This window comes from Furipterus horrens, unplaced genomic scaffold (assembly GCF_987537825.1).
Source record: "Furipterus horrens unplaced genomic scaffold, mFurHor1.1.pri manual_scaffold_11, whole genome shotgun sequence".
NCBI classification, from domain to species: Eukaryota; Metazoa; Chordata; class Mammalia; order Chiroptera; family Furipteridae; genus Furipterus; species Furipterus horrens.
The window spans coordinates 44,413,541-44,426,185 of record NW_028327181.1 but is presented as its reverse complement, the minus strand read 5'-3'; the positions used below and the strand labels follow the sequence as shown (position 1 = coordinate 44,426,185).

Below are 12,645 nucleotides of genomic sequence, written 5' to 3'. Positions count from 1 at the left end.
CTATTAAATATTTCCACTTCCAGGTCTGTGGTCAGGGATTATCCTCTGCACGATCTGTCAAGCTGTGTGTTTTCTAGGCTTTATTGCTCGGCTAAACTGGGAAAGAGCCTGCCAACAGGTAACTGATCATTGCTCTAACAGTAAAGGTTCCCCTCCTAGAAAACAAGCAGCATTACATCTCTCTCTCTCTCTCTCTCATTCTGGAAGGTTTTCTCTTTGTATCACAAAGGCTACTTTCTTGTTGTTATTATTTTAACTGCATCTAATTCAGACATGAAGAGCCTGATGACCCTTGCTTTATCCATTCCCCTTCTGCCTGAAAAGCCAATTTCAGGACAAAATTTGGAACTGGAGAGATAGACGGGATGCCATCAAATTTATCCTCATACTGTTTTTTATGGTCCCAAAATATTACATTAAGATACCTGTGTGCATCTTTCTCTCCAACTTTTTAGGGTCAGAATAAGGTCTGAAAAATAGGTGCTAGATAAATGAGATGAAGGAACAAGAAGGGATAACTTTAAATGATCCTGGTTCTCATCTCGTGCTTTTCCATCCAGCCTTCCCCACCCTCTGAGCCCTGTCAATCATCTTGAAGATGATTCCATCCTTGTGAACTAGAGAAGCTCCAATGTTACATGTCAGTTAGTGACAGTGGCTTGCCTTTTCCTAAACCGGGTAGTCAAGTCAACTGTCTTAGAACACGTTGTAAAGTCTGGTGGGTTTACTGTGTATTTCATCTTGTAGGCTCAGGTGCATGCCAACATGAGACAGAACGTGGCCCCCGATGGGACTCCTATCTCTCAGGATCTCTTTTCCCCAGGTATGAAGCCACCGCCACTCCAGGACCACCTGGTGGTCCTGGAGGGGCCATCTGTGGGACACAACTAAATTTGCTGCTGTGAGCTCCCATTTGAAGAGGGCAACAATGTTTCAGAAACAAACAATAAGATCGAGAAATGCCCAATGTGAGGCAGACAGGCTAGCGATTTGGTCTAGGTTTCCTACCACCTATCATTTGTAAAAAGCTGTGCGGTTCAGGCCTCACACTGTGAGCGCCGAGGGCGGTGCCTGGCTCGGAGTGAGCATTTGTAAGCACGAGGTGGCATCATTCCGTTAGAAATGATTTTCTCCCAGAACTCCGAGGGCATGGTGGCATGCCTACTACCCACTCACACTTATTAAGAAGTCCATGCCAGTCTCATTCTTGTTCTGTTGGGCTATCTGCCCTTATTTCTCTCTTGGGAAGCTTTCAGGATGTTTTTCTTATTCTTCCTATTCTGAAGTGTCATGAGACTAAATCTAGGTATCCTGCCTGGTACTTAGCAGGCCTTCCAGAGAAAGGGTTCACATCTGTCTTCAGTTCAGCGAGTGGCCTTGAATTATTTTTCTTTTCTGCTGACCTTGTTCTCTTTCTGAGATGATTATACAGGTGTTGGTCCCCTGAAAAATTCCCCTCTGGGTTTTAACTTAGAGAGCTGCCACGTTTATCTAGTTCTCGCAGTGGGATAGGCTCCGGGGGACGCGGGCCAGCAGTAGGGGCAGCCGTGCTCGTACGCACATTAGTGGGGGGCACACTGAGACACACTCTCTTCTTTCCACCCAGCGCAGCACCTGCTTCCTGAACCAACTTGGCCTCAGTGAGGAGCACATAATATACACCACCTTTATATGTCTTTCATGCTGAGGGGAAAGTCCTTTTTAAGCTGCTCACTAAGTTCCTTTTCCCCTCAGCGGGCCCTGAAAGCCATGGAGAAATTTTAACGAGAGATGTTGAAAAAGAAGATGAGACCCGGCTGGATCAGCAGATGCACCAAGAAGAACGTCTTCGGGTCCATCCGGAGGACGTGACACGGTTGACTGGGAGACAGCTGGTGCTGTGGCGAGGGCTCGTGCTCCTAGGGGCCATTTTAGTCTTGCTGGTGGGGATTTTAGTGAGAGTATGTTTCAGGCCTTAGGAAGGTGGCAAGAGAGAGTCCAGTCAAGTCACACTTTTGAGCTCACAAGCAAATAATTCATGGGCCCAAAGGTGGGAATTTGTTCTCAGTTAAGGTAATGTAACTGTGCACATGGGTTTAAGAATGGAGAGTTTAAAGATATTTTTTCTAATGAAGAAAGTGAACTAAGGTAAAAACTATGTTCTAGTCCAGGGTGATATCTGAAAGATTACATTAGAGGAATAATTCATCCATCACTGTCTCAACCAAAGACCACTGTGTACTGACCATTTTCACGTATGGCTTTGATATTCTCCTTGCTGTTTATTTTTTTTAGATAGAAACCCATGTACCGAGTGCTTAAGGATTGTTGCTGTCCGAATTATTAAAAACATATGAATATGTTACAATATAGCTTTGTGCCTTAGATTATTATTCAATGGAGAACGACATTTGTTAGTGTTCACCTGGGGTCAGATCTTGGGCACTGGGGATGCTTAAGAAACAACAGGGAGTCGGATGGCATCGATCAGCATGCTTCCTGCTGCGGGTCTGATGTCAGGGCACATTTGGGCCAACATGGGTTGGCAGAGGTCAGAGGGTCAAGCCCCACTGGGAACCAGCACGCCTCTTTTCTAGAGTGGCAGGCACCCCACGGAGAGGAATAAGGGGTTTGAGGCCTTTTCCTATTTTGAGAGAAGGGTCAGTAAGGTTGGAAGGAGGCAGGAAAAGGGCTGCTAGGAGACGCGAGGCTGGGGTCCTGGCAGGCCCTGTTGATCTTCTGTTTGGGTCTTTTCTTCAAAAAGGCATGGGCTTTGGGTGGCAGACGTGGTCCATATCAAGGAGGTTTTGTGTCGTCCTATCTCAGGAAGGAGGAAGTCTTATGACTGCTCCCTCCTGCCTGGCCTTAGAAAATAACCGGGGAAGCCCTAGAGCTATGGAGTGTCAGACTGTTGCTGAATTCCCCTGGGGTGAGGGGTGTCAGAAGACAAAGGCTCCATCCCATCGCAGCAGCAGGTTAATTGGTAACCACACTGGCCCAGTCTCCTGGGGGCTTGGTCCACAGCATGAGCTCAGTAAGCCTCAGCACGGGTCAAGGACGCTGTGTGCTGGGATGGATGCAAAGGCTAGGCATCGCCTCTGCCCTGAAAGAGCAGATAACAGATACTATCAGAAAAGTCCGCTACTGTGAGTGAAACTCCCTGCTGCTGCCCACAGACCAGCTCTGGGCTCTTGGTGGTCCCGAGCAATGAATTGGACTGACTACACATGCAAGGTTCCATGTAACATACAAAGTTTATTAAAGAAAGTGTGTCTCTTAAAGAATAAACTGGGGTGCAGTAGTGTGATTTGGGAAGGAAAGTACACTCCTGAGATATGGGAGTGGGTCACCTCCTTGCCAACCACGGGAATGACCTCTTCTGCCCAGGAAACGCGGGTTTAAAAGGGACGGGGGTTTCCCTTTGTCTCAGTTGGCAGGCTTTTGGCAGCACATGAGCAAAGAGCTGTATTTCTTTGTTTCAATTTGTGGGCTTCTTACTGCACATGCTTAGTTATATAACCTTCAAGCTTGTGTGCAGGCACCTTCTCTACAATCCCCCTTGACTGCCCTCGCAGGTTCAAACAGCAATGCTATTCATTACAATAGAATGACAATTAAGTGGGGGTGAAGCAAGGGTTAACTACTGCTAAGGTGCTAAAGCTCTGTGTGGGCAGGTGTGATCTCTACCCAGGTGCTAAAAGGCATTTCCTTGCAACCGGGATGCTGGACACTGGCCAGCATCAGCTACGGCTGTCTCAGACTTGCTCCTTTGCTATGCCCTCTCCTGCCTCAACTTGCCCCTGGGAGACGTGGTTCTCAAAAATTCCTTTCTGGTTGCTGGGGGCGGGGGGTGGAGGGATGGTCCCTCTTCTGTAACTGCTTCAGCCTAGAAAGGGACAGTAGACCCTGCCTGTTGAGAACCACGAAACTCTCACCCAGGCAGGAAGGATGTGTCCAATTGCCACTGTTAAATGCCATTCCAGCAAAGGCATTTGGGTATCTTCCCAAAAAGACAGTCTCACAGACCCAGAGACTTATTTGTGGGTTGTTGTGTGAATTAACATGTGTTCTTCCTTCTGTTTTCATAGGGCATAAGCCTATGATCTCATTACCTGAGTGATTGGTTGCAATATAGGCCTCACTTAAGAAGCCCATTTGCTTTGCCGCCTCCTGAGACTCAATGGTGTGGCTGAACTAAGTGGCTGGGTTGGTGAAGTATGAGGTGGTCTGTGGGCTTCACTTTGAAACTGGTTTCCCTTTCTGCTCTAATGGCTTGGGCAGAAAAGGCCCAGAGGCCTAAAAGAGGGGAAATCCTAAAATATTCCCCTCTGCCCAAGCTAAGTATAGAGGGCAAAGGGACTTTGGATAGTGTGACGTGCCTGCTCACCTTTCTCCAGAGAAGCCACTCTTCCTAATGGGGGGCATTGAAGAACTGGTCCCTGCCTTTGTCACTTAGTGGTGATGGCTTGAATTGTGCCTTTTAACCCTCTTGTCAAAACTGTTACCCCCAGAATACTAGGATGCCAGCTTGTCCAGCAGTGCCAGCCTTTGGACACCAAGCGTGTGGCTCCCCAGAGACAGCCAGCTGACCTGGGCTCTGCAAGGTCCTTCCCCACAAAGACCACAAATCCCCTCATTGTTACTGACTTAATTGTTGACTGTTAAGTGTCCTGTGCCCAGCTCTGTAAAAGAACTATGTGTCTATTTGTTTACTTTTCATCCAATCCCAGAAGTTTCCCTACTTGCTTTCTTCTACCTCCCTAATCTATTACCAACGGATTTCATGTAACCCCCTTATGTCCTCTCTTTTGATCGGAATGTGTAAGCAGGGTGCAGAACTCCACTTTCGGGAGCATTTTCTCAATCTGTTGAGGTCTTGCTTTCTTGTCGTCAGTTTGGGTCAGATAAACATAAAAATTCTCTAAGGTTTGGACATTTCTTACGTTGACATTTACTCGGTGTAGTGCGGCAGGACTCCAGCGAAGCTCCCCTAGGACCACCCTGCAGACCAGGACCCAGCAAAGGGCCGGCGCCACATTGAATGTGGGTGAGTTGTCTCTTGGATCCAGGACCTTCCCTGGCTTGTGGTAGAGGGTCTGACTTTGAGCTGTTCTTAGAAAATCCTCGAGGTGGCACTAAAGGGTAGGAGTTGAGACAGGTGACGGGTTTTAATTTGGGCTTTTCATTGCAATTATTTAGCTGTAGTTCTGAACAAAGCCTCTTGCTGATAAAAGAGCTTGAACCTGTTTGGCTCCAAAGAAAGGGGGCGCTTCCTCCCTCCAGCCCGAGTCCTGGGTGTCCTTAGACGACTAAGAGGAGGTGTGAGTGTGGGGGGTGGGGGTGGGGGAGGGGGCATCCCTCACGAGCGCAGGTGCCCCGTAGGGAAATTCCAGCTCAACTGTGATTAAACAATTGACTTTGCGGAGACGCGCACAGAAAGGTTGGCCACCTCGCGCTCCGAATCCTCCCAGCCTAGGAGATACCGGGGCGAGAAACTGAGACACGTCTGAGGGGTGATGCGACTCCCAATGGTCAGAGCCTTGCGGGGCTGACCCACCGCACAGATCCCAGGAGCTTCTGTTCAGATTGCAGATACGCGGAGAAAGACTAACATTAAAATGGGAAATTGTACCTCTCAGGTCAATGAACCCCAAGAATCCCAGCCTCCCATTCACGCTCCCACAGGGTACATGTACAATTCGTATGGACTCTCAACTTGCAAGCATCTATAGAAATGGGGAAATTTAACTAAAAGTGATATCAGCTTGAAATGGCTAAAGTGGGGAAACTTTGGCACCTCCAAACTGATTTTTCTATGTGCTCAATCAGAAAAAGCTGGCTCTAAAATTAAACTGAATGAATGGGAAGCTTATCTTGATTGGAAATGAGAAGCTTCTAGAAGAGGATCAGATAAAATATCTTCTCTACAGGAAGTTAATAAGATGATTTTAGAGACTTTCTCTGAAACAAAAGCTTCTGAAGCCAGTAAATGCCAAGGCTCCAGTCCTCCCCCTTCTACATCTGCTGCACTATAGCCTTTGCCCTGCGCCTCCTGGTGCAGAATTGCCCTTCCCTCCCTTCTCCCTCTCCTGCTTTATCTCCTCCACTACCACTTCGCATTGACCTAGGGGAAAACGAGAACAGAAATCCAGAGAAACATAATCCAGAAATTCTAGCAGCTCCTTTCAAGGGAAGGCCTGTCTCAGGTAGAGGGGGACCAGCAATTGTGTATGTTCCTCGAATTAAGAAATCCCTGACCCCCTCCAGGACCCCGATGGGTTTGCAAAGGAATTTGATTCAAACGTTAGAACCTAGGATCCTGGCTATTCTGACCTATTCCAATGAATATGCCCACTGCGTATGGAGAGCAAGGCAATAGAGCGGTTGAATAAGGTTCGCTGGCATACTCCTATGAAGGGTTTTCTAAAACAGAATGAGGCAGATGGGAAAAAATGGAGGGAATTAGCTCACCACCTTTGCCACGCCATACCTGAGATTTCCCCAGGGAAATGGACTGGCCCAGAGCCCAGCAATGTAAAACAAAGTCTGACGAACCAGTGCTTGATTTCTTTAACTGTTTTGAAAAACTTTCAAACAACCCTCAGGCCTGTCTCCAGATAGGCTTAAAGATTGTCAAAATGATCCCTTACTAAATGTGGCATTTTTGGAAAGACTAGATGGAGAACTTGTAACTTTGATTAAACAACGTAAATTAAACTGGTCGACCACGTGTGCTGACGAACTGGCTATTCTGGCTGATCAACTCTCTAAAACTATTCAAAAGAGAGAAAAAGATAAAGCTACAAAAATATGAACTTACAGATCTAACAATTAAGCAATAAAGTCGGATCTACCCAGCGGTGTCTTAGACAGGGGGAGAGGGGAGTCTGTTGTTACCGGGACAAGCACTAAAGGACTAGGCCACTAAAAGGACTGTAGAAAACTGAAATGGCATTTACAAAGAAAGACAAAACAAACAAGCAAGCATAGGGCAGCTCCGAGGACTGTGGGGGCATTTCCCCTTCTCCTTCCTAATACTTCAGGAGAAATTGAAATGATCAGAAAAGGGGAAATTACTAAGGCCCTTGTAGACACTGGGGCTACTTTATTCATTCTTAACCCTACCCAACTAAGCTGCCCTCAGAGTAAAGCGTTTGTGCAAATGGTAGGGATATCTAACCAACCAATGACTTTTAAAAAATATATAACTTACTTATTTGTTTGTTTTGTTTATTTATTTATTTTAGAGAGAAAGGAAAGGAGAAAGAGAGGGAGAGAAACATCACTGTGTGGTTGCCTCTCGCTCGCGCCCCAACTGGGGACCTGACATGCAACCTAGTCATGTGCCCTGACTGGGAATTGAACCAGCGACACTTGGCTCACAGGCCAACACTCAAACCACTGAACCACAGCAGCCAGGGGCTCAACCAATGACTTTTAAAATCATAACCTATCCCCTTTGAACTAGGGAATGTTACGGGGCAACATATATTTTTACTGGTCAGATTGGTCCCAATTCACTTGATAGAGAGAGATTTCTGCGAAACCCATAATGCCCACATATCCTTTTCTGGGAAGGATGAAATGTGTTTAGAACTGAGTGAGCCAGATAATGAACAGATTGGGAAAATAGTGATTTTAAAGGAACATCCACCAGAGGAAAGTAATCTTGAAACGGAGCATCTGTTGCAGGTTGTTCCAATGTAACTTAGGGCCCTTTCCAGCACAGATATGGGCAAGATCAAGTCAGCCACTCCTGTTAAAGTTAATATTTGGCTTCCATCTAATATATCTGCCAATACCCTTTAAGACCTAATGCACTAACTGGAATTAAGTCCATTACACAAAATTACTTCAAAAGGGGACTTATAATTCCATGTACAAGCCCATGTAATTCTCCTATCCTTCCAGTGAAGAAACCAAATGGAAAAGGATGGAGATTTGTACAGGATCTCAGAGCTATAAATAAGATAGTTACTTTCAGACATCCTGTGGTTCCAAGTCCACATTCCTTATCATCAGCCACTCCTGTGGATTGCCAATAAGTTTCAGTAATAGATTTCTATAAGCGCCTTTTTCAGCATTCTAGTAGGAAAAGATAGTTAATAGCTCTTTGCCTTCACTGGGAAGATTGCCAATTTACTTGGACAGTAATACAAAATCCCACCTACCTGTCCCAGATATTAAAAGCTGATTTAAGTGATGGCAAAATTTCCTGGAGATTCCATTCTAATCCAATATGTGGACAATTTACTTTTATGCTCTAGGACATTACTATACCCCCAAAAGGACACAATTTACTTATAAAGGGACATAAGGTCTCAAAGGGTAAGCTTCAATTTTGCTTGCCTCACGTGAAATGCATTGGTCACCTCATATCTGAAGATGGGCTACTGATTAATGCCAAAAGGCTCAGAGGAATCCTACCTTTCCCGTACCAAAACAAGAAAGCAGCTTAGAGGGTTCCTGGGTGTGACTGGATATTGCCAATACTAGGTTCCAAATTCATTAATAGCCCAGCCTCTATGTTAAAGTCAAATCAACCTGACCGACTCAGTGGAACCCTGGAGGGAAACAAGCTGTAGAGGCTCTAAAGGAAGTATTATCTAAAGCTCCTGCCCTGGGACATCCTAATTATAAACTCCCCTTCTTCCTTTTCACACAGGAAAATAAAGGATATGCTTCAGGAGTTCTAACTCAGCAACTGGAGATCATCTTGGACCTATAGGATGTCACAGTCAGCAGCTGGACTCAGTCGAAGAAGGGCCCCTCCCCGTGTGACGGCCCGTCCGGCAGCCACACTAGGTCTGCAGACAGAAGAGGATGTTACGGGCTCTCTTGTCGCTCCTGACGGTCCTCAGTCTGTTGCCTCTTTACCGAGCTCTTGTCACAACACTTCTCTTCTGAAGAAGCTTAACATTACTTTATCTCTGCACCCAATATTACTTCTTTAACTCTGTGTGATTGTCTGAACCCTACAACTGTGTTAACCTCTCTACATGGTCAAGACACCCATAACTGTGCTTTACTTACTAACCATCTTCTTGTTCCTAGGAATGGTGTACAAGAAACTCTTATTGATAATGCTGACTTAATTTGGTTGACAGGTGGATCTTTATTTTCTATTTTATTTTTTGTTGTTTATTCTATTACAGTTGTCCCAATTTTTTCCCCTTTGCCCCCCTCCACCCAGTCTACCCCTGTCTCCCGCAGTGAATGCCCTCTCTGTTGTCCATGTCCGTGAGTCATTCATACATGTTCTTTGACTAGTCTGTTCCTCTTCCTTCCAGCTTCCCCCCCTCCTGCCTCCCCTCCTACAGCTCTCAGTCTGTTTCATGTTTCCGTGTCTCTGGTTCTATTTTTCTCATTAGTTTATTTTGTTCATTAGATTCCATTTATAAGTGAGATCATAAGGTATTTGTCTTTAGCCAACTGACTTATTTCACTTAACATAATACTCTCCAGTTCCATCCAAGCTGTTGCAAAAGGTAGGAGCTCCTTTCTTCCTGCTGCACAGTATTCCATTGTGTAAATGTACCACAGTTTTTTGATCCACTCATCTACAGGTGGGCATTTAGGCTGTTTCAGCACTTGGCTGTTGTAAATAGCATTGCTGTGAACATAGCGGTGCCCAGGTTCTTTTGAATCGGTGTTTCAGGATTCTTAGGGTGTATATTCCCAGCAGTGGAATCTTATCTGAAAGGTGAACAAGGACATTACTGAGCTGGACATGCAATAAGTTCCACGGGGGACATACTGAAAGTCCTTATCTACCTGAAATAAAATCTGCACAGCGAGCTGAACTAATTGCTCTGACTTGGGCATGTGAATTGGCCAAAGATCAATTAGCCAATATTTACACTGATAGTCGCTATGCATTTGGTGTAGCTCATGACTTTGGAATGTTATAGAAGCAGCAGGGAAGCTTAACTTCCTCAGGGAAGCCCACGAAAAATGAAAACTGGTTGCAGAATCATTAGATGCCATACAGCAACCAAAACAACTGGCAATTATCAAAATTCCAGGGCATTCTAAAGCTACCACCATGGAAGCAAAAGGAAATCATTTTACTGACGCTGCAGCTCGGCAGGTAGCATTGAACAGACAAGTTATTTAGATCTGAGAATGTTCTCTACTTTCTATTAAATCAATTAAAGATTATCTTTTATAGTTTCTACAGACAGCTATGGAGGAAGAAAGGGGGAACCTTTGACCCAGACAGACAGGTGAGGCATTCCCTTGCAGGAGACCAACAGCCTTAATGGTTGGTAAATTGTTATTAGAAAAAATTATTCCCAATTGAGGGATTTCCTCTGAGTTACATAGTGACTGAGGGACTCACTTCAGTGGGCAAATAATAAAATCCGTCTGTAATATTTGACCTATTCTGCAGCATTTTCTTTTTCTTTTAAATTATATTTTATTGATTATATTGTTACAATAGTTCCAATTTTTTCTCCTTTGCTCCCCTCTGCCCAGTACCAACCACCCCTCAGCAATCCCCCCCGCCCCCCCCCCCCCCCCCGCTCCAGTCCATGCCCATGGGTCATACATACAAGTTCTCTGGCTTCACCCTTTCCTATATTATTCTTTAAAATTTTTTTAAATTAATTAATTATTTTTTTTAACAATTAAAAATAACAATCCCCCCTCTCAGACTTAAGACCCTTTATAATCTTATAAAGGACAATGGGGGAAGGTCTCATACTCCTCTCGCTGCTTCAAGCTGGACATGGTCGTCGTCCTACCTACCCTTGGGTCCAGAAATCCCTAGTAAGAGTTGGAGTGTGGAGGGGAGGGTTGCCTTCCCACATGGGGAAGGATTGTGCAGACTCCAGGTCAGTTGGCTGTCCCTGGACAACGGTGTGCTTGATTTAACAGGCTGGCATCCTTGTTGTATTCTGGGGGCAACGGATTTGGCAATAGGGTTAAAAAGCATCATTCAATCCATAACCACTAGGTGACAAAAGGCAGGGATTAATTTTTCAATGTCCCACATTAAGGAAAAAAAATGGCTTCTTTGTATTCTGCAGCACTTTCATTGTGCCCATCACCCCCAGGCCTCTGGACTGGTGAAACGCACCAATGGTACAATCAAAATTCTAACAGTCAGGATTTCAGAAGCCCCTGGACCAAAGCTCTCACTACAGTGCTCCTCAACCTGAGACCTACTCCTTTTGGTAACATAAATTTTTTCTTATGAAACAGTCTGGATGAAGGGGCATATGAACTAACTTTGCTGAAAGGAAAAATTCTACATTACTGTAGAGGGCTTATTAACCAGCTTAAAGAAACCAATAAGTTAGTTAGCAACTCAGTTCACAGTGTGCTCCCGGGAGATGAAGATTTCAAAGATCATGGCTTAAACCAGGAGATTTAGTCTATTGGAAAAGACATCAAATAAAAGACTCTCTCCAACATTATTGGAGGGGACCTTACCAGGCATTACTAACTAACCTGTGTGCAGCCACGCTCAAAGCAGTAAACTCATGGATTCACATTTCTCATTTAAAAAGGGGCCTGACTGAGAATGGACAACCACTCCTGTCTCTGATACTTGCCACTGTCTGACCATGAAGGCAGACACTATCCCAGACACCAACAAGGCTTGTATGCTCATAAATGCTGCTCAGACCTTGTTCTTATATTGCCCAATTGTTATTGACAGATATACATTAAAATGATTTTTATATTATTATCCTCCCTATGGTTTTCTAGTGGAGATAAGACGTGTCTTCCCAGACCCCCTCCCTTATTACACATGAAAAATTTAACTTGTTTACTTGCTAATCTTTCCCATCTACTAGACAATGATATTCTGACTATCAGTTATGATAATGAAGTTGACACTTTGTTGGCCATGTATTTGTCTCTGCCTACTATCAATATAAGTTTTGGAACAATTTTCTGGATATACCTATTGTAAAGGACCCATCTTGGGCAAATACCTCCAAGACTACCTCCCTGATAATTCCCCTGGCCGAATTATATATCGATCCAATCTAGATGAATACTGTACAGCTATAGGAGTAGATGATGAAAAGCTAAGAAAAATACCTGGATGTGATGGGGAAAGGCTTGCAGTGACCTGCCCTATCTGTCACAGTGTATCTTGTCCTCGGACTCACCAGCCATGCTCTGTGGCTGGATATGTGTGAAACTACAAAGAAAAATCAATGGGTCCCCATTTCAGAAATTACTGATATTCCTTGGTGGGTTGGTATGTGTGTAACTACCCCACCCTCCTGCGTCCTGGATGCTTGTGGAAAGCCCTATGGAATTCTCACACTCTAGCTCATTTGGGGGTTCCTATGGCATGGGAAACTCAACATTTTGGGTCCATTCAGTACACCCCAACTGCTTCCTAACCATAGCTACCCAATGGCAACAACATGCCTGGTGGGTCCAACAACATTGGCCCTCTAAAAGAAATAAAAGGGGAATACTTGGGGGATTAGGGGCTGGCCTTGGTATTCTGGTACCAGCTGAACTTGCAGTTAAAGAAGAGCGGTATACATTAGAAAATGACTCTTTATCTAGAACAGTCAGAGAGAGCGAACCCTGTTTCAAGAGGAAGAAAATGGTAGGAAGTAGCATGGAGAGACAGTAAGACCTTAGCTCAGTGGACAGAACAGACTCAGCAGACTGTGAAAACTCATGCACAAA

At 44.9% G+C, this 12,645-nt stretch overlaps 1 protein-coding gene across 3 annotated transcripts in view; it reads left to right on the top strand.

Annotated features, from left to right (window-relative positions):
- The window catches only part of SLC47A1 (solute carrier family 47 member 1), a 47,216-nt gene extending 44,865 nt beyond the window's left edge, over positions 1-2,351 (top strand). Inside the window, exons 15-17 of one of the 3 annotated variants that reach the window (XM_090290684.1) lie at positions 24-118; positions 748-823; positions 1,735-2,351. In XM_090290684.1, coding sequence (XP_090146810.1) covers positions 24-118; positions 748-823; positions 1,735-1,958 — 395 coding nt within the window. In that variant the 3' untranslated portion in view covers positions 1,959-2,351. Of the gene's footprint in view, positions 1-23; positions 119-747; positions 824-1,734 lie in introns of those variants that run through there. The other 2 variants (XM_090290686.1, XM_090290685.1) reach the window with 2 other exon arrangements.
- The last annotated feature ends 10,294 nt before the right edge of the window (positions 2,352-12,645 follow it).